Source organism: Stegostoma tigrinum, chromosome 9 (assembly GCF_030684315.1).
Source record: "Stegostoma tigrinum isolate sSteTig4 chromosome 9, sSteTig4.hap1, whole genome shotgun sequence".
Lineage (NCBI taxonomy): Eukaryota > Metazoa > Chordata > Chondrichthyes > Orectolobiformes > Stegostomatidae > Stegostoma > Stegostoma tigrinum.
In genome coordinates this window covers 65120251-65143291 of record NC_081362.1, presented here as the reverse complement: position 1 = coordinate 65143291, position 23041 = coordinate 65120251, and the positions used below count along the sequence as shown (strand labels likewise).

The 23041-nt window shown below is 38.9% G+C and overlaps 1 protein-coding gene across 4 annotated transcripts in view; it reads right to left on the bottom strand.

Annotated features, from left to right (window-relative positions):
• The window catches only part of LOC125454938 (echinoderm microtubule-associated protein-like 4), a 259688-nt gene that overhangs the window by 125759 nt on the left and 110888 nt on the right, over positions 1-23041 (bottom strand). For all 4 annotated transcript variants that reach the window (XM_048536295.2, XM_048536294.2, XM_048536296.2 and 1 more), the window contains exon 2: positions 8842-9024. In XM_048536295.2, coding sequence (XP_048392252.1) covers positions 8842-9024 — 183 coding nt within the window. The remainder of the gene's footprint in view (positions 1-8841; positions 9025-23041) is intronic.

The window sequence follows — 23041 nt, the reverse complement described above, 5'->3', positions numbered from 1 at the left end:
GCGCGAGACATTTTCATATTAATGACACAGCTCTGATTGAATTTTTCAAGGGAAATTCATGAATTGCACAAGGCAAGTATCCTGTGTTATAACTGGAACTACATTAAGAAGCTAGTCAAGCTTAGATTCTAAACATCATGAAGTCTGAGGTGAATGTCATTCCTAAAATCTGTTCGGCATGATAACTGAGACTTAGGAATCTCTTTCTGCTATTTCTTTAGCAATAGGTCCTGAAATCCAATTTTGCATTAAGTTACTAAACCCTGTTGCCTAGAGGCAAGTATGTGCTGTAAATCTGATACAAGTTTTAGAAAAAATACAATAAATCAACTGTAGAAACTGTAAATTCACTTAGCAGCTTTGTTTACATGATAGAAGTACCAAATTCTGAAATTTGATGAGCTAGCACTGTCAGCCAGGTATCTGGTACCATGACCGGCTCTACTGCATTGAGAAGTATGTCAGGTACCAAGCAATTGATTGTAATAGGGGGCTTTCTAGTCAGGAGCATGTACAGATGTTTCTGCAGCCGTCAGAGATACCTTAGGATGGCCTAATGTCTCCCTGGTGCCAGGATCAAAGATGTGCTGGAGCAGGTGCAGAATATTCTGAAAGGGGAATGACCAGCTGGACGTCATTGAGAAAGCTGGTATCAACGGTAGGGAAAAGAATGAGGTTCTGCAGAGAGAATATAGAAAATGAAGCAGGAGTTTATCAACTAAGTCCTTGAGGGTAGTATTATCTGGACTATTACCAGGGCCATGGGCTACTGGGAATAGAAATAGGTGGACAGAGCAGATGACCATGTAGCTGAGGTGCTGGTGTAAGGTGAAAGGACTCATGTTTTTAGACAATTGGGATCTCTTATACTGGTCTTTTCTACCCCTGAGGAGTGATGGATTCTATCTGAATTTGAAGGGGACCAGTATCCTCAAGGGGAAATTTACTAGTGCCAAATGGGAGGCTTTAAGCTAGGGGAATAAGAGTGTTGGAACAGACAAAAGCAATTGTGAGGCAAAAAAAGAGTAAAGGCTGAGGCTAGTACAGTAGATAAGGGGAGCAAGTCTAACAGTTAAGGCAGATAACAGCTTGACAGATAAGACTAATAAATTAAACTGCACTTAGTTCAGTGCAAGAGGCCTGACAGGTGTTGCAGATGAACTTCAGCGATGAGGCTCAGGCATTACAGTTTTTACAGAAATGTGGCACATGGATGGACAGGAATAGTAGCTTAATTTTCCATGATATAGATACTAATAGGATGGTTAGAAAATGAGGCAAGACAGGAGAGGGTGTGATGGCTTTGATTAGAGTTAACATTACAGTTTACTAAGGAGGATATTTCTGGGAGAACATCCAGCGAAGTTATATGGGTGGAACTACAAAATAGGAAAGGGATAATCACTTTGTTGGGAGTGTATTAAAGGCCCCCCAGCAGTAAGCAGGAAAAAAAGCAGTAAGAAGCAAATAAATAAAGGACATCTCCAGTATCTGTAAGAACATTAGGGTTGGAATGGCAGGGGATTTTCCAAACATAGACTCGGACTGACAGAGTGTTAAGGGCTTCGATGGGGAGGAATTTGTTAATTGTGTACAAGAAAATTTTCTTACTCAATGTACGTGGATGCACCTACTAGAGAAAAAGCAGTATTTCATCTTCTGTTGGGAAACAAGGCAGGGCAAGTGACTGAGGTGTCAGTAGAAAACCATTTTGGGCAGCTGATCATTATTCTACTAGTTCTTAAATAGTTACAGGAAAGGATTGACCTGAACCAAAGGTTAAAGTTCTAAATTGGGGTAAGGCCAATTTTGACAGCATTAGACAGGAGCTTGCAAAAATTGATTGGGGAGGCTAATCACACATAAAAGGGGTGGTTGGGAAGTGGTAGGCCTTTACAAACGAGATAACAAGAGTTCAGAAACAGTACATTCATGTTAGTGTGAAGGGCAAAATTGGTAGGTGTAGGGAATTCTGGATGATGAGAGAAATTGAGGCTTTGGTCAAGATAAAAGGAGTCATATCAGGTATTCACAGCTGGGATCAAGTGAATCCCTAGAAGAGCATAAAGGACAGTAGGAGTATATTTAAGATGGAATTCAGGAGGTTGAAAGGTTACATGAGATTGCTTTGGCAAATGAGTTAAGGAGAATCCAAAGAGATTCTACAAAAATGTTAAAAGCAAGAGAGCAGCTAGGGAGAGACCAGGGCCCCTTAATGATTACTGTGGTCATCTATTTATGGAGCCACAAGAGTTGGATGAGATACTAAACAAATACGTTGCATTAGTATTTATAGTGGAGCAAGATTTGGAAGCTAAGGAACTTGAAGAATTAAATCTCAATGTCTTGAAAAGAGTTCATGATATTGGAGAGGAGGTGCCGACAGTATTAAAATGCATAAAGGTAGATAAATCCCCAGGACCTGATCAGGCCTTTCCCAGAATATTGTGGGTATCTAGGGAGGAGATTGCTGGGATCCTTGCTGAGATATTTGTATCAACAACCCATGGGTGAATTGCCAGCAGACTGGAAGTTGGGTAATGTAGATATTTAAGAAAGGATAAAATGAAAAGCCAGGAACTATAGACCAGTGAGCCTTACATCAGTGTTGGGAAAGTTGTTAGAGGGGATTCTGAGGGACTGGATTTACATGTATTTGTAAAGGCAAGGACCGATCAGAGATAGTCAGCACAGGTGTGCATGGGAAATCGAGTCTCACTAACTTGGGTTTTTTAAAAGGTGATAAAGAAGATTGATGAAGGCAGAGATGTAGATGCTGTCTATATGAACTTCAGCAAAACATTCGGCAAGGTTCCGCATTGTAGACTGGTTAGCTTCATTACCTCACATGGAGTTAGCAAACTGGATACAAAATTGGCTTGAAGGTAGAAGGGGAGGGTGGTGGAAGATCATTTTTCAGACTGGAGGCCTGCAATCAGCAACGTGCCTCAAAAACCAGTGCTGGGTCTGTTGCTTTTCGTCATTTACATAAACGATGTTGATGTGAACATAGGAGGTATGGTTAGTAAGTTTGCAGAAGACACCGAAATAGGCGGCATGGTGGACATAAAGATTACCTCGGAGTACGCAGGGACCTTGATCAGTTGGGCCGATGAGCCAAGGAGTGGCAGATAGAGCATAATTTAGATAAACGTGAGGCATTGCATTTTGGTAAGTTAATGGCAAGGCCCTGGGGAGTGTTGCCGTGAAAGAGAGACCTTGGTATGCAGGGGCATAATCCCTTGAAAGTGGAGTCGCAGGTAGATAGGGTAGTGAAGGCAGCATTTGGCATGCTTGCATTCATCGTTCAGAACATTGGGTATGGGAGTTCGAATGTCATGTTGCAGCTTGACAACATGTATATTAAAAACATTAGCTGTAACTTTAAACAGTGGGCAAGAGCAAGAATTGCATACTCTACTCTAGGAGACATCAGCTGGTGGTATAGCACAAGTGGGTCTAGAACACTTGCAAATATTGACGCTTTCTCAGGGGTTCTCTGACCTAAATACGAGGCTAGGTGTCAACAGGTACAAAAAAGCCCACATCTAAATGGACTCAAGGACTACGGTTTCAAAAGCAGCGAAAACCAATAATGACATGGGCAACAGCTGTAGTAAAATGATGATTAAACCACACTGAATTTAATGAAAATGTAGATCACAGCAAGAAAACTACAGTGTACTGACAGCTTGTCCACTGTATTGAAAACCTAGCTAAAATAGCATTTTTTCAAAAACCTTCGTTCATTAGGGGCAAACATCCAAATTGTGACCTGAAAACACTGGAAAATTTGTAATATCTGGAGTAAAAATATGAACATCTTGCCACTTTAGAAGACAAATCTGTAACTCAATTATTTTAAAATTTAAAAATAAACCTGCTGCGTTGTAATACTGATGCTGACTTAAGAATTGAAGTCTTCAAAATTCAATGACTGTTCAAATGGAAATTTAATCACCAGCTGTCACTTGTGTACGAGCCGCTTTCAACCCCCAAACGCCCAACTACAGTATACAAAGTATCATTGTGTCTCAAGAAATTAAGGTGAGAAGTGCACATCATTCTGTGGATGGGCCCCCTGCTCTTATTTTAGAGTTGTCCTACATAAAAGATGATCCCATCCATTTCTAAAAGCTCTCAGCTCTAGCTCTGACTGTCCCTGGATCATTTATAAGTCCTGCACCGGAGCTGCAGTAACAAATCAGAACTACAGCAATATAATTTGCACATTTCATTCAAAAGTACAGTGCTCTTACACAACCAGCACTGCGTGATGAGAACGTTCTAGTGGCCTATCAGAAACTTAAAAAAAGAAACTGCTGGAAAAACTGATCAGGTCTTGCAGCACCTGTGCAGAGAAAACAGAGTTAACGTTTCAGGTTCTTCAGTTCTTTAGGTAGTCTGAAGGAGGGTCACTGGACCCGAAGCGTTAACCCTGTTCTCACCACAGATGCTGCTAGACCTGAGATTTTCCAGCAATTTGGTTCTGTTTCTGATTTCCAGCATCCGCAGTTCTTTTGGGTTTTTCTATTGGGGTGTGACTGGCAGCACTACAAGCAACACACATGTAGTGCCAGCATTGAAAATGGTACAGGCAAAACAAACAGCAGAAAAGCACCACTTTTGGCAAAGCTGTATGCAACCTGCTCCCAACACTTTTGATGGTGTGATTTATCTTCCAGCAGGCTCTCTCTGGCCACTTGGAGACTAATGATAATCCAGAGAGATTCCTGGCCGTTCCAGGTGAGTTGGTAATATAAACAAGACTTGAAGTGGTCAGCCAATCACCTTGACCACAGCAGCTTGAGGTACAGGAGTCTCTAATATTTCAACTACACCGGCAGAGGCTTGACAGTCACCTGGTCAAAACTAGTAGGAAACCGTCGGCAGGCAGAGTGTGGAGTGTCCAGCAGCCGGAAGTTACTGCCAAGATCTGAAATGAATAGCTATCATAATACTGAGTAAAGTGGTTGAGAATTGGAAATAAAAGCCAAGTGTCCTTACATATGGGACCTCTTTTAACTTGACTCCTTAAATTGACTTCCTTGCAAAAACACAATGGCTTCTTTAAGAGGTCAAGTTAAACTAGCAGTCAGATCCCAATATCGTCTTTGGACATGACTGGCTTATTTAGTGACGGACCACAAAAGGTTCTCATTGTAGTCCTTGTGTGTTTTGGTGAAGAGGCCAAGGTCAGTGTCGCAGGTAGAAAGGAGTTGTTCAGCCAGTAAGGCCTAAAATGGTTTTGATTGCCTATATGTCTAGTTTCCATGCAGCGGGAGGTTAAAATCCAGCTGTGAATGGTCTTTAGAATGTCATAGTAATGTATCTGAGAGCAGAATCATATTCAATAACATTGCACAATGCATTAAAAATAATGGGGTATCTTCTAAATAACGTATGATTTTTCTCTGGCACAGCCATAAGTAATTAAATTTAATTCTTGTTAGAAGTAACAAAACATTTCCCCCAACTTCCCCTCATAGATAAACAAATAGGGAGCTTTTCATATTGAGCAATATATTGATTAGCAAGTTTTGAGACTACTTGTAGCTCAGGTTGAGGTTCTGGATGTGAGTTTGCTCGCTGAGCTGGAAGGTTAGTTTTCAGACGTTTTGTCACCATTCTAGGTAACATCAGTGAGCCTCTGACGAAGCGCTGGTGGTATGTCCCGCTTTCTATTTATCGGTTTAGGTTTCCTTGGATTGGTGATGTCATTTCCTGTTCTTTCTCGGAGGATGGTAGATTGGCTCCAAATCAATGTGTTTGCTGATGGAGTTCCGGTTGGAATGCCATGCTTCTAGGAATTCTCGTGCGTGTCTCTGTTTGGCTTGTCCTAGGATGGATGTGTTGTCCCAATTAAAGTGGTGTCCTTCCTCCTCTGTGTGTAAGGATACTAGTGATAGTGGGTCATGTCGTTTTGTGGCTAGTTGATGTTCATGCATCAGCAAGCAAACTCACATCCAGAACATATTGATTTTTTCAATACTGCTAATGTGGTTTCCAATAGCAAAAATACCGGAGATAATTGTCAAGCCTGATACATCTTGCCCTTAATGACAGGAGACAAGTGAAGACGCTCAATAAGCTTGACAAGATCTAGGACATTTGATTGGCACTATTTCCTCCAACATTCACATCCTCTACCACCATTTAAACACTGAATCACAGAACCCTACGTGAGGAAGCAGGGCATTCAGCCTAATCAAGTCTGCCCCTCGGAAGAGCATCCCAACCAGAACTCCCCCCACCCTATCCCCATAACCCTGCATTTCCCATGGCCAATCCATCTAACCAGCAAATCGCCGAGATAACAAGGTGAACAGCTGGATGAACATAACAGGCCAAGCAGCAAAGGAGCAGGAAGGCTGATGTTTCAAGCCTAAGGGTCTAGACCCAAAATGTCAGCCTTCCTGCTCCTCTGATGCTGCTTGGCCTGCTGTGTTCAGCCAGTTTTACACCTTGTTATCTCAGACTCTCCAGTAATTGCAGTTCCTACTATCACCAGCAAGTCACCAATGCACCTTACACAGCACATTCCAAATTAACTACCATTACCATTTGGAAGGATAAAGGCAGTAAATATACGGTATTTCCCCTCCAATTCACTCATCATCCTGATTTGAAAATATGTTGTCATTGCTTCACGGCAAATGGGTCAAGGCATTTTAAAAAATATAGCTATTCCTTACAGGAGAAAAGCATCAAGTCTGACTCTCTCTGTGCTGAATTCCTTGATTGTAATCTTGGGTTGCAGAACAGATGGTTTAAACAATACTTGGATTGGGCAATAAATGCTAGCCCAGTCTGTGAAGTCCAGATTTCCTGAATGAATTTAAGCTACAATCTATTATACTGTAATTTCTTTCTCAAGGAAAAACTTGAGCATTGAGAGTTGGATGGTCTTTTGCCCACTGTTGCTCTCATTTATGGGCAATGCACAGGCAAATTGTTTAAATTTAAACGAAGTCCTCAAAGTAAATTCTAGAAACAAGCTCAACTTGTACTGACAAATGGCTATTTTCTAAGCTGTGAAATGACCCTCATGACCAGAATAAATTCTTCCTTGCAGGACAATACTTGTGCTCGTCTGACATCGTTTTTTTTTCCCCTTTCTCTTAGCACAGTCTCTACATTTGCTTCTTAAATTTTCTGGCTCAAAACAATTCCAAATACAAACATCATGCTGTAAGTTAAAACAGCATTAAAGACAGAGGTTTCAACCAAATTCAGATACATCAACTATTATTCAGTTCCTCAAATTTTAATTAGCTTTTTGTTAGGCAACAAGAAAAACAGCATAGACATTATTTTACTGGACTAGTAATCCAAAGAACAAAAACAAAGTTGCTAAAGAAGCTCAGCAGGTCTGGCAGCATCACTGAAGGAAAAAACAGAGTTAACGTTTTGGGTCTGATGATCCTTCCTCAGAACTTCCTCAGTAATCTAAAGACTCTAATGTGTGGAGATATTAAACAAACTAGAATTTTAGTTCCTAGAACATAGATAGGGAAGGGTAATTTTATGCAGGTTTTAAGGCATTAAGGTATAAAGATAGCTTCTCTCTATTTCCATTTATGAAAGGGTTGAGGGCTCTGAGGAATAATTTAAAAATTGGAGCCAGATCTTCCACTGAAGTATTAATAAACATCTTTTCACATTACCTGATGATAGAAGTTTGGACCACTACTGAGCAAACAGCAATTGATTCCAGATTAAAGATTAACATGAGATCTAAAATGATGTTTGTTGATCAAAGATATTCAGGAGTATGTGGGACTGTGTGTCATATCAGCCATGATCTCATTGAATAACACAACAGGCTCTATTCCTGCTCGTGCCAACACACTCATGACAGAGACAAAAGTACAATTTTCACCAACTGCAATTTAAATTCAACTAATTAAATCAATATCAAATAAGCTATTATTAATAAGGATAATAATATGCAAACATTAGATTGTCTACACAGCTCACTGCTATCCTTATCCCATTTAGTACATGCATTACTCTATACCCACAGTAATATGTTTGACTCGTCCTTTGAAATAATGTAGCACTATTCATGTAAATGTCACAACAATACATTACATTTCAAACAAACTACAGATGTTCAAGCGTTATGTACCACCAACTTCAAGAGCAATTATAGACGTCTAAGTGGACTTACAAGTCTTCATCTCATGAATGAACAAAAAAGTATACAAATTATTATTTCAACCACAAAGAAGAATGTCACATAAGCATTGATATCTCAATTCAGAATTAAAGTTTACAAAAATAAATAGAATTAATACATTAAACGAACAAAGTAGGCCATCAGTTTGGGTATAAATAATTTATTGATTCTTATTTACTGATCAATTGCACAATTCTAGAATTTTCTGTTTTTACTTTGGAGTAGAGATTTTATCCCCCTTGTTCTTGAGGACAAGGTCAGCAAATTTAAAGAATATCTAGATAGTCACTCTACAGTGGTACAAAAACTGGCATTTTCACACTTTAATCCTAATGAAACCTTTGATTAAAAGGCTCAACTATGAAATTGTTTGAGGATTCAAATTAATAATAATTTGTTGATATGCTCTTCAAGTCACAAATATATGCAACCAAACCTTTGGTTCAAAAAATTACTCAAGCATCCATTATCATCATAGGAAGAAAAACTAATGCGCAGTGCCTTTTTTATTAAAAAAAGAGTTAACTTATTTCTGACATTGCAGAATTAACGTATAATCAAACTTTTTTGTTGGATCTTCTTTAATTATAACTACAGCATTTCAAGTGAACAAAATCAACATCTATTTACGTATGGGTATTTACTACAAAATGTCTCACCTTTACCAGGTGACGTTTTCCTCATGGAGGCAGTCTGATCTTCAGATAGGGCTAAGCGTCTCAGTACATCAGCCAAGGCAGCTTTCAGCACTGTGATCTCATCCTCCTGCTGTTGGACCCTCAATTCAAGGGATGAAAGGCGGTCTTGGACATCAGACGTGCTTGCACCAGATATGCTATCATCTAAACAGGTAGAATAAAAAAGGAACCATAAGTCTGATGAAAATTTACAAAAGTGAATTGCAAGTAGTTATTGGGTATTGCTGTCAGAAATACTGTGTAAACTGCACCTGTTTCAAATCAAAAACAGCAAACAACCATTAACTGGTTTATTTCTTAGAGCAATGTCTTCACCATATAGAGTCAACTTGCTTAGTTAAGAATTTAAATTTGGCAGTTAAGTGTCAGACATTGTTGACTTGTGCATATTCCATATTAATTCCTCCACCAGTGTTGACTTGTTAACCAATCAGCAGATTCCACTCTCAATTCTTTGCCCTTTACATTAGTATTTCTTGAGAAATGACCTAATGAGTGCCGGACAAAAATCTTCAAAACATCTTGTTCCAGAAATACAAAACCTAATGCATAAGATTTTAGAAATTAAATATCCATTTTTCAGTAAGAAGTTAATAAGTTAGGCTTATTATTACAGAACAGCCTGCAAGATGAGCCAATTGAAGCTTTGGAATGTTTGTAGCAGATGAAGACACATAATCTGGAAGCATTAAAAATCTAGGGAGATATTGGATCCAGGACTGTCAACCCAGAGCTCTTTTACACAAAGGTGAAGAACTAGCAAAGATAGTCCGGTTCTGTAGGGGAGGCCTGGCAGAATCAAATGCCCTTCATGCATACAACTGGTCATTGCTAGATATTTGTCATAAATGAGTTTCTTGACGATCAAAGTCCTGCCAGCTAAAGATCAGGAGGTTTGTGTTTTTCCAGTGCCAGAGGTAGTAACATTCATCCAAAGCCCAGAATCATCGATAGATTGCATACTAAAGGTGAGAGAGGTTAGATAAAGCAGCGTGAAGTGAGGGTTGCAATGAGTGCTGGAAGTGATTCCTGACGATGGTCCTTTGAACAAGCACAGATAACTAACAGCGAAGAGGCACTTCCACTCCCTCACTGTGTGCCTGGAAAGCCCAACTGGGTTTGCCACTGCTTCCTGCTTCCCCCCCGACAATATCACAGAAGATAAAAAATGATGATCTTTGGAAAAAGTGTCACATTACGAGATTATCAAGATCAATTAAGATAGATAAATCAAGCCAAGTGGTATTCTCATTCAAACCGGAAGAAATCATTTGCCTATTACAAGAAAGTCAACCAAAATTAAGTACATTCTTTATATTTATATTACATTGATATAAAGCTGGTAATCTCATTGTTGGAGAATTATCTACATGCAAAAACATTATCTGTGGAGTCTCCGAAGATCTAAACTTGCCCATTCTTATATTCTTGGGTAGACGATGGCCTGGTAGTATTATCGCTAGACTACGAAGCCAGAGACCTAAGTAATGTTCTGGAGACTTAGGTTCAAATCTTGCATAGCAGATGGTGGAACCTGAATTCAATAATAATCTGGAAATAAGAGTCTAATGATAATGATGGAACCATTGCTGATTGCAAGGAAAAACATATCTTTACGCAGCCAGAGATGATGGGAACTGCAGATACTGGAGAATCCAAGATAACAAAGTGTGAAGCTGGATGAACACAGCAGACCAAGCAGCATCTTAGGAGCACAAAAGCTGACGTTTCAGGCCTGGACGCTTCATCAGAGGCCTTACGTAGCCTATGTGACTCCAGGCCAACAACAATGTGGTTGACTCTTAACTGCCCTCAGGGTAAACAGGGATAGACAATAAATGCAGGCCTAGCAGGTGATGCCCACAACCCATGGCTGAATAAAAAAATGTTACTTAATGCTTTCATACAACACACATCAAATTTCACATATATACCGCTAACACTGTTACCCACCATCTGTCATCCTTTCATTGTCTACACCGTGAATGTCACACCATGTACCTCAGGGGGAATCATAATTCTTCCCTGACCAAGTTTTGGATTTCCTTAATATCAATTGTAGATCTATGGCAAACTTTGGTTGTGTTTCTGGGAAGCGCCTTAGGACATTTGACTGTGATAAATATTAAATGGTGTTGTAATTGTCACTTACACTTTAAGGGATTATTTGTTCAAATTACAGATCACCCTGTCTACATTTTCAAGATTTTTATTTTCTTTGAATAGACACTTCGATCTGTTGATTTTCTCTCCAAAAGTATTAGCTTGTACTTAAAGCTGAAAATCATCTGTTTATCCTAATAATCAATAAAAAGAAAGCAGAAGTAGACTCTCTCACCATGTGTCAAATTTCCTACTACTTAGTTATCAGCCAATTTAGAGGCCCTGCAATCTTTGCAGAAACTACATTTTGTAAACAGGGCAACCTATAAATGTCCATTAAGCAGATACTTCCAATCTGCCTTCATCAGATTAATACCCATTTGCATTTACTGTATTGTCCATCTATCAACAATTTTCTTTATAAAAAAATCATGCTGTTATACCTTCTCACAACGTGACTGATTTTTTTCCAAGCTATTTGTAAACCACTTCAGTGAATATCTCCTGAAAGTTCATATGGACTTCCATAGTATTCCTGTCATCAACCTAGCCATTTACTTAAAACTGTATGAAACTTTTAAAAACATCAAGAATATTTCACAGTAGTTATCCTGACTTATCCACTCATTTCCCAAATTACGAAGCCTACCCATACCAGTATTAGACTAACTATTTTACTGTTAGCAGGTTCATCATTTACTCCCTCTTGACATCCAATTCAATGGAAAAAGAATGCATGTTTGAACAGCTTTGAGCAGTTATAGTCAAAGCCAGGGCTTGCCATGATAAAATTCCAATCAATTGCATAAGAATATTAGCCTAGGATTCTGAATTACTAGTTCAGTGATACTATATCATTGCTTTCTACTACTTAAAAATTTTCCAATGATGATTTGTTAGTTTATTCCTTAATTTGGGCTTGCTTCCAGCTTATATAATTGAAACACACTTCTTTTGCTCAGTGCAGTATGTATTAACTCTTGATTATCTGTTCTGACATGGAATTTAATTAAACTGTAGTCTCAGTTTCACCAACTGTCACATCAGTGACTTGCCCAAAGATATATCATAGAATGAGAGGTGCATTTATTTAATTAGTCTTGAGTCATGCTTAATCCAAAGCATTACTGTACAAAAATAATGTTTACTTCTGATAACTGATTTAATTATTGGATAATGTGTTTCGGACAATGGACATCCCATTAAGTTGCCCACATCTTCAGTCCGCCTCCCCCTCCCTCCCTATTTATTCCAGAACCCTCCCTCCCATTCCCCTCTCTGAAGACGGGTCTAGGCCTGAAACGTCAGCTTTTGTGATCCCGAGATGCTGCTGGGCCTGCTGTGTTCATCCAGCCTCACATTTTATTAAGTTGCCGACCACCTGTGAAAAGCTCTTGATGTCTGGTGACTCTTCCACTATGGTCATTAGATTGCACTCTAGTCTCCCAGCAAATGTGGGATGAACACAAACTATTCCTGCAAATTTATTTGTGGAGTACTTCTACTTCATTTGCAAGGAAGTAATTAATCTTGTTAGTTAATTCTAGGAAGTGCTCATTCTTCACACATTCCATGTTGTATACTTTAGAAGAAAAATTGTGTATTTATTATTTTGCACTTGACTCAATTAAGCCCATTTCCATGTTTATGTTTTTAAACTCCTGCTTGATGCAGACACTTTGGACTATGTCCTGTATCAAAATGTTCACTGTAGTATATTACCATAGGGGGAATATTTCAGAATATGGTATTGTGTGCATTGCTTTTAAGTATTCAATAGATCTTAAAACTCAAAATAAGCAAAAGAAGGTTCTATTTAGGATGTTTACTGCACTGAATTAAATTCCTGTATTCCTTCTCCAACAGTTAATTTAAAACACTTGAACCCAGGCCAACAGTCCTGTAAACAAAAATTTCCAAACAAAGCAGAAAAGTGGTATGCCAAGTTAGAACTGAAATAAAATTATCCAATCATCCACTAAAACACATTTTAAAGCAAAGTGGCCCTATGAAAATAAAAGAAATAAACCAAGGTTAAGACAAAGAGTGCCAAAGAGAATTTATTTTTTAAAAAATGACTGCAGCAAAACTGATAGTAATTTCATATTTTATTATAAATAGCTTTCACAAAATTAGGCTCCAGTTCCAAATACCCAGAAGAAGAAAAAATAGCCTGTAGAAGTCGAGAAATTTAAGTTGCAAATCTGAGACAATTTAGTTTCAACAGCATTAAGGCAAGGGCCAATATATAAATGCCAACCAACATTCCAAAGGCTAAATTATGTATTATATAGGATTCTACCTCTAAGCTTCTTTCTAACTTCAAAAACAGCAATTTCAAGACAAACCAGTGACGTATCTCAACAACCTTTTGAAGACATACAGGGCATTACCAGAAGCTCATCTAAATAAAGCATGCTGTGTTTGCACATTCTTTGCAAAATTTTACTTTATGAAGATTAAGAAGCCCTCTGTGCTTTACATTTCATTCCCATGCAACACTTTACATTTTAAAACATTTCCAAACACAAAATTCCAAATCTCCTCTAAACTTCCGTAACAATATCTTAAGAAAATTGCATGTTTGCAACTCTGGCTACTTCTATTCCCCAGATATACATATACTCCAAGCACCAATTTCCTCACCCTCAGGATGTTTTTAGGCTGAAAGGTTTGGAAGGTTCTCCCCACCCCTCTCACTTTTTAAATCCATCACTTTATTCACATAATTAGTCTTTCATCCTAATATCTCCTCCTTTGAATTCAAATAATTTTTTTTCTGATTATGCTCACAAAGCACTTTCTTATTGTATCCAAGGTCAGAAGTCACACAACACCAGGTTATAGCCCAACAGGTTTATTTGCAAGCAAGCTTTCAGAGCACTGCTCCTTTGTCAGGTGAAGTGAAGAAAAGCATGTGAACACAGAATTTATAGGCCTGTGTGCTTTTCTTCACTTCACCTGACAAAGGAGCAGTGCTCTGAAAGCTTGTGGTTTCAAATAAATCTGCTGGACCATAACCTGGTGCCATGTGATTCAACCTTGCTCACCCCAGTCCAACACCAGCTCCTCCACATCATTACTTGTATCCAGCCTATCACAAATCTCTCTCTTTCTCAAAGTTACCACACCCTGCCCCTACCTTTGTACTTTCTTAAAAGCATATATCCCTAATTTCTACCAGGCCTGGAAAAAAGTCACAGCCATGTATTTCCCCATAGGTGCTGCCACAGCTGCTGAATGTTTTCGACATTGTGAGATTTTAATTCAGATCGCAAGTGTCTGCAGGATTTTTCTTTTGCATACTCAAAGACTGCATGTACAGTTGCAGATCAAACTGTGATTAATTGGTAAATTTCCTATCTTGCTGGTAGGGCGTGGAGTATGGCGAATGGGCTGCTTGATGACTGGCCAAAAATATGTGACTAAGCCAAATGGTGAGACTTAAGATAGGTAAGTAGTGGAAAGTATAGACCCAAGAATGGACAATAGGTCAAGGCTGCACTTTTGGGGAGACTTTAAAAGTTTAACAGGGTAAATGTAACACCCATCAAGCAGCAAGGACCAGCCAGTTAACAATTACATTGCGGTTTAACTTGTGACAGGGAGGGATCCTGCATACCTAGTAAACTAGAATGTTGCACACAAAAATGAGAGAAGTCAGATCAAATTGAATATAGTAGGAAAAAGTTGTGGGGGAGGAGGGGCTCAAGACATCAAAAAGATTGGCACCAATACTGGGCCACTGGTTTACAGAAATAGGGATTCACAACATTTCCTGAAAGCTATGAGTTAATTAGGTCAAGAGGGGCTAGGGCCATTTAACAGATATTTTGCTGCTGTAACATGAACAAACACGATAACCTCAAATGAAAATAAGGACACATCAAGTTTCTTTCTAGATGGTATGAAGATAAATACAGTGGATGTCTAAATAGACTTGCAAGTTCAGGCGCAAAGATCTTTAAAATGTCACAAACAGGTGTAGAAAATAATGGAGAAAACTAACGGAATGCTGGGTTGCATATCTGGAGGGCTGAAGTACAAGGATGCAGAAGTTAAGCTGCAAATATATACAACCCGATTAGACTCTATCTGGAGTGCCTTGAGCAGATATGGGCACTACTTCCAAGGAAGAATCGATCAGCCTTGGACGGTTTACAAGAACGATGCATGGATTTCAAGGCGTGAAGATGAGGAGATATTATACAAATCTGGCCTGTTTTCTCTAAAATTTAGACAGTTAAGAAGTGATCTGATCATAGTCTTCAAGCTATTAACAGGGAAAGACAGGGTAAATAACGATAAACAAATTACACTCGGTGGGGATTCTAGAACTAGGGGGTATAATCTAAGAATTATGGCCAGACCATTCAGGAGAAACGTTAGGAAGCAGTTTGGCACACAGAACGGTAGACGTTTGGAAATCTCTTCCACAAATGGTAGTAGAGGCTGACTCAGTTGTTAATTTAAAATCAGAGATAGATAAATTTTTGTTAAGCAGAGGTATTAAAAGGAAAGGCGGGTATATGAGTTAGGTCTTAGGTTAATTAAGATCTCACTGAACGGTGGAAGAGGCTTGAGGGGCTGAATGCCCCACTTCTGTTCCAACTTAAGTGCTCCATTTTTGGCAGCTGCAGTTTGTCAGGTTTGTGTGTGACACGGTACTATTCTCTGCAATACCCTGACCGTGCAAGCATGGTAGTTGTATTACATACAAAGAGTGCTTACCTTTTCCAAGCTTAAACTGTATTATTATTGCCAACATCAGGACATCAGAGAACAACCAGAGCCCTTAAGAGAGAGACACTGTTGTGGTAAGCCGTCATCCAAAACAAGGTTCAGTGACTGGGAGTTGATGGTAGGAGATCAGCAATTGGAATTTAAATTACCAACACCAGAATGTGTGAAGTGGCGATGGATCAACATATTATGATTAAAATGGTTACTTCCAAAATATAACTGACTACATTTCAGAGGTGCCAAAGCACTGTGTATGTTCTGAGGTTGCATCGCAATTCTAGCTTTCATTTTAACTATTGGAATGTATCCAATAACCCACCACAAAGACAGCCCACAATTTGAAAGAAATGTTAAATTAACATACAATCAGAAAGAAAGCCACAGATGACAACAGTCTATTAGGCCATGTTGTGGACCAGTCCAAATTTATCAAAATATATGAAGATAATAACCTGGGCCCTTACTGTTTCTTATTTTGAAGGCAAGTGCCACTCATTGTGCTCCAGATGCAATTCGATTGGTCAAACTAGCAGGCTTGAAGGAAAGCACACTTTACTCTTATACTGTAGATACTTATTCAACAAAATTTTTGAATAACAACTCTGTTGGAAAACTCAATAGAATAATAGGTTACTTAACTACTTAACAGTAACTGCTCCGATGTAGTAACATCTCAAATACACCCCTGGCAAAGTCAATAAAATACATTGTTTCAAATGCAATTTTAGCAGCAGGAAGGGAATCCCAGCTTTTAGCTGGAAAAGAAAAAGGAAGAAGTGCTTCCACATCCAGTTTCAAGACCCCGGCAACTAGTACTAAAGGCTAAAACTAAAAATAAGCCAGATTCAGTAGGAGTTAGACTCCAACCATTCAAGCTGCTTCTATTGTTCCAACTTTTTTTCAAAAACCCAAGGCCTCACAAGCAGTTTACTTTATTAGCTTTGGTGCAGACTGCTCAGTACCCGTGTCTCAACCTTTGTCCACAATAAAGAGGACAAAATACACCACTTAAAGTCATGATATCGTCACACTCAGTACAAATGAATGTCATGTGAAAATAATTGAGCCCACAACCACATCATGCTTACAACATTATCTTCCAAAATGTGATCTAAAAATCTTCAGCACGATGAACTAAAATTGACAAAATGTGAATTCAAGATAACAAACTGTGTAGCTGGATGAGCACAGCAGGCCAAGCAGCATCTCAGGAGCACAGATGCTGCTTGGCCTGCTGTGTTCATCCAACTACACAATTTGTTATCTTGGATTCTCCAGCATCTGCAGTTCCCATTATCTCTAAATGTGAATTCAACATTGTTTCAAAACTTAAAATTGAAATTACTAATGCAATATTATTTCAAAGTGGAAAAAATAACTTTTAACGATCTAACAGTCTCTGAATATACATAATTCAGACATGGGAAAGCACACTAATAATTAAAATGATATCAGAGCTTGCAATGGGCCAACAAAATAATGCGAACATTGCATAAGTTGACCTTGAAGAACAATTAATCATGACCCTTTGACCTGAGGCTTAGCTGTGACCCCCAACAGGCTTTAAATAGACTTGACAATATACATTAGTAATTTAATGTTTAGGAAAAGATGGAGTGGTTTCAGAATATAGGGAAATGAGTCAGATAATTTTGTACAGTCAATAATTTACATTTCAAAAAGATCCACTGACTTTCTATTCTTTCTGAAAAATATTCAATTATTGGTTGATGTTACAAATGAACTAAGGTTCCATACTGAGATAACAAGGTGTAGAGCTGAATTAACACCGCAGGCCAAGCAGCATCAGAGGAGCAGGAAAGCCCATGTTTCGGGTCTAGACGCCTCTTCAGAAATACTCCATACTGCTATTCTGAGATAACATTTTGTTCACATTACAGGTAAAATTTGTGCTTCCATCCATCACAACGTCAGAAGTCGGGACGCTCAGCAATGACTGCACAATGTTCAACACCATTTGTGACTCTTCAGAAACAAGCAGTCCATGTCCAAATGCAACAAGACTTGGACAGTATCCAGGCTTGGGCTGACAAGCAACATTTGCCCCACACAAATGCTAGGCAATGGTCATTGCCAATAACAGACAGACAATCTAACCATTACATTACATCTTGACATTCAACAGCGTCACCATTACTGAATCCTCCACTCTCCACCCTGGGAGTTAGTACAGGCTACAGACTGAACTGTGCTTGCCTTGTTAATGTAGTGTCTACCCAACAGCAGGTCAGAGGCCAGGAATATTGCAGCGAGTAACTCACCTCCCAACTCCTCAAAGCTTGTCCACCACCGACAAGGCATAAGTCAAGAGAGTGTGGAGGAACACTCTCCACTTGTCTGAATGAGTGCAGCTCCAACAACACTCAGGAAGCTTGATACCATCCAGGGCAATGCAGTCGTTAATTGGCACTACATCCAATCTGTTCACCACTGATGCTCACCAGCAGCAGTGCATACTACCTACATGATCCACTACAAAAATTCACCAATGATCCTTAGTCAGAACCTTCCAAACCCATGACTATTTCCATCTAGAAAGAGAAGGGCACTGGATACATGGTAACACTGTCATCTACAAGCTCCATTCCGAGCCACTTGCCACACTAACTTAGAAATATATTGCTTTCCCTTCGGTGTTGTTGGATCAAAATCCTGGAATTGCCTTGCCGAGGGCATCGAGAGTCTATGGACTGTAGTGATTCAAAAAGACATCTCACTACTATCTTCTCAAGGGCAGCTAGGGACAGACGATAAATTCATTCCTGAATGAATGAATTAAAAAAGAACTGTGGATCACTCTCATCTTTATCAGACGGGTCATAGCCAATGCTTAATTAGCAAAAAGGATGCTGCTCAGTGATTGGAAGTCCTGTATGAATCTAGACTCAATAATGTCAACGTATGTCCAATCTTTTTCATGATGAAACCCGTTAAACTCTGCCTTAGTGGAGGAACACATGTTTAAAGAATCACAGAATCCCAACAGTGCAGAAAGAGGCCAATTGGCCCATTAAGTTTTCACCAACTTTCCAAAGAACATCCCAATCCAATCCCATAACCCAGCATGGGGTTTTTACCATGGCTAATCCACCTAACCTACAAATTCCTGGACACTACAGGGCAAATCTTAATAAAATAATTTGCATGATCTTGCCATATCTACATGGGTTTCTGTCAGGTGCTCCAGTTTCCTCCCACAGTCCAAACATGTGCAGGTCTGGCTGGACTGCTCTTTCGAGGGTTGGTACAAACTCCATGGGCCAAATGGCCTCTTTCCATACTTTAGGGATTTTGATTTTTCAGCCAGCATTTGTATCTGACACCAACAAAGTTAAAGGCCATAAAGTCAGAAATGCCTCTTTGGACGGCTGCTCATCCAGTTTTATCTAGAACAAACTGAGCCAGAATCAGAGGTAGAGTTTTACAGCATGGAAAACAGACCCTTCAGTCCAATGCATCCATGCCAATGAGATATCCCAAACTGATCTAGTCTCATTTGCCAGAATGTGGTTTATATCCGTCCAAACTTTCCCTATTCATGTACCCATCCAAATGCCTGTTAAATGTCATAATTGGACACACTCCCATCATTTCCTTTGGCGGCTCATTCCATACATACACCACCCTATGTGCGAAAAGTTGCCCATCAGGTCCTTTTTAAAATCTTCCATGTCTCTGTTGAACTTATGCCGTCTAGTTCTTGACTCTCCTACCCTGGGAAAGAGACCCTGGGCTGTTCAGCCTATCCATGCCCCTCATGACTTTATAAACCTCTAAGGTTGCCCTTCAGCCTTCAATACTCCAAGGAAAATATCCCCAGCCTAATCAGCCTCTCCTTACAACTCAAATTCTCTGATCCCTGCAACTATCCTTGTACATTTTTTTGGAGCCCTCTCAAGCATAACAATATCTTTCCAACAGCAGAGAGCCCAGAATTGAACGCAGTATTCTTAAAGTGGCCTCAATGTTCTGCACAATGTCCCACGACATGAAATCCCACTCCAATGAAGGGAAGTGTGCCAAACACTTTCTGCTTCTACTTACAAACATTAATTTTTCCTTCCGACTCACTTTTAAGCAGTTGTTACTCATGACAAATACATTTCTCCCCAGTTGTCACTATGTCACAAAAAAATCTTTGCAATTTATTCATTAGCACATGAGCTGGCAAATGTGGCCTGACCATTTTCATCAACATACGTGTGCTTGCTTGGTCACATTTTTCCTCTTAAAAATAAAGGTGGCATCTAGTCATCTTGGACACCGTAAGCGAAAGGGACTCAGTTTCTTAACATGACATGAATGTGTCATTCACATTTTATATACAAACATACAAAGCAATGTTGTTTTGTTAAAAATATTAAGCCGAGCTTGATAATTCCTGATGATGCTTCAGTATCAATGGACTTGACAGGGTACAACACCGGTGAGCATATGATCACGTAGTGTTGGGTAGTGGAGTATAACCCTTACCTGGGAATGTATTACAGTCTTACGGCTCTAACAGTAAAACCATGCTTCATATAAGCAGATGTAAGATGGCTCAAAATTGTTCACATACCACCAAGTGCATGTGTCATCAAAACAGCAATTAGCAAATAGGAGTTCACTGACAAATTATTTCAGCTTGTAGGCTCCTAAAGTTGAAGTACTGGTCAGGAGGCCTCAATATGACCTTGACACCTATTTTTTGATTAAAATATAAAAGCAAAACAATAATCAAAATTTGGAAGAATCATGATGAATAGTCATCACTTCTAATAGGGATGGCGATGGAATTGTCCCCATATTCCATCATGGGATATCTCTGTTTAACAAACCAGGAAGATTTTCTATGACCAAGTGCAATATTTTGTCCATTGACAGGCTCAAAATGTCATCCATAATTGGGCATCAGGATACTAATACCCACATCCTTTGCACAGATAATTCTTGGGTTAGTTTTTATTTATTTTCTTAATTAAACAGATAACAACAGAAGAACAAGCAGCTTAATGATTAGAACTTTTTTTGGCACGTGCATCTACTCCCATATTGCTATTGATGCACAGTGCACCCTAGCGCATTATCAAAATAGAAAAGAAATCAGGAGTGCAGCCCTCCTGCTCGGAGCAACTCATTTGCATTTAAAAATCCATACATTAAATTTGTCAAAAGGTTACTAATCTATGCCATAAGAAACTCAGTTTGGCCTCCTATCCCTACTAAACTGCAATTTCACATCGAAAGTAAGACGCAACATACAAACTTCTGGAAGGCATCCATACTTTGGATTATAATTGACTGCTTCATCTGGATATGAAAAGAATGCACTTCACCAGGCTGGGTTTTATTTACACAGCTGCACACCAGTCATTGATTACGGTCAACTGTATCTTCACAAAAATCAGTGCTCAAGAATACACTAAGTGCAGGAAAAAGAATTTGCCTATGTAGTCACATTTCATTTCTTTTCCCAAAACATTGAACATATTTTAGTTAATCCTCAGCTATAGTTTTACTACAAAAAAAACTCTACATCCTGATCTCTGGGAACATGTTCAGACAATTCACTGTTTTAAGTTTGCCTTTGTTTCCAATAATTATATCCAAAAGCCATGACTGAAACAGTCAATACCAGTTTCAATCACATCATATTTCAGTGTTTTACACGTAGAAGTTAAGAATTATATTTCACTATGCCAGAGAGAAGAAAAGCAACCATCACACAAAATCCATTTCATTTGTTTATGATCTGAACAAAATGCAGTACAGGAATTATATACCCAAACAAGAATGGATATTTCATCTGCATCTAGAAAAGTTATGCATGAAAAGGGTTCAACTATCCACTTTTCATGAATGATCCAGATACACTGATTTTTATATCGATTAACTTCTTTTGACTGATTTCTCATTTCTAATCTGTATGTCTATGCTGTATTCTTCTTTCTTCTCACGTTTAGTAACTGATAAATTAACTTTTTTGTTAACTCAAAGCCTGACTAAATTGGCTTCTTTTAAAAGATGAATTCAGTTGGACTGGGAGAAAAGCATCCACAGGAACAGGATGCTTTGTGAATTAACTTTGTTGCAACCACTCAAGGGAGCAGGTGAATAAAAGGGAGCCCAGTTATCCCTCCTCACCCCTGAGCTCGATAACTTGGGCATCCTGTCTGGAGCTACCATAGCTTGGGAGAACCTCATCTGGCTATATGTGGGTATACCCTGGTAGCAAGAATACAACTTTTTTTGACAGCATAATACTGACAAGAGAATGAAAAAATAAACTTTTTGACTATTATTTACCCTAAAGCCCAAGTTCCTAAAACGCATGTTAACTACTAAAATTATATTCATTAAAAAGAAATTTAAAGTGAATGTTTATAAATTTACATACTATTGGAAAAATTACACATCTAAAATCACAATGGAGCATGAAGGTTTGAGACAAACATACATCAAGTAAACTTCATTTTTGCTCACCTCCAACATCAATACCATCATCAATATATTACAATACGTGAATTGAGTGCCTTATCAAAATAAATTTGACATTTATTAACTAAACGAGCCACAAAAGTATATAGTTGGTTACACGGGAAAGGTGACCTAACGTTTGATTAAGGATGGAAAATTAGAAAGGTGGAGTCTTTGGAAAAGAACTTTGGACTTTAGGGTTTAGACAGAAGCTACCAGCAAAGCAGTACAAGTCAGGAGTATGCAAGTGGTAAAAATTGGAGAAGAATCACGACCTTAGACATTTATAGGTTCGAAGTAAGCTAAATAGAGATAGGACAAAGGCTTTGGCAGAATTTGAAAAGGTGTTTCATTAAATTGGGACATTCCCAGATCAGAAACTAGCATGAGATCAGTGAGCAAATGCCATGAGGACTAGGAACTCTCAGTACACAAGTACAAAATATCTTTGGAAAGGTGATGCATTGAATTGAAAAAGAAAAGAAATCAAGATGTAGGGTTCCTTCCTCAAATGTTCTCATCTATTACAATTAGGATTTGGGTTTGCATAGGCTCACTACAGCAACCCACATGTGGCTTTGGAAACAAAGAAGTTCCAATAGAGACAGAGTTTTCACAACCTCACCATGGGTCGAAACATAAGTGTCAAGTCGGCCCAGGCTACAAAACTGATCTTTTCCTCAGATAATCAGCTAGTACATTTCTGTTGATTGCACCTAGTTGAGGATCTTCAAGTTGAACTCCCTTTCTTAGATGGGCAAACACTCACTAGAATTTTTCTATTTGTGAGTCATTTGCAGTGATCTTCAAAGATTTGCAATTGTGATAATGCAAA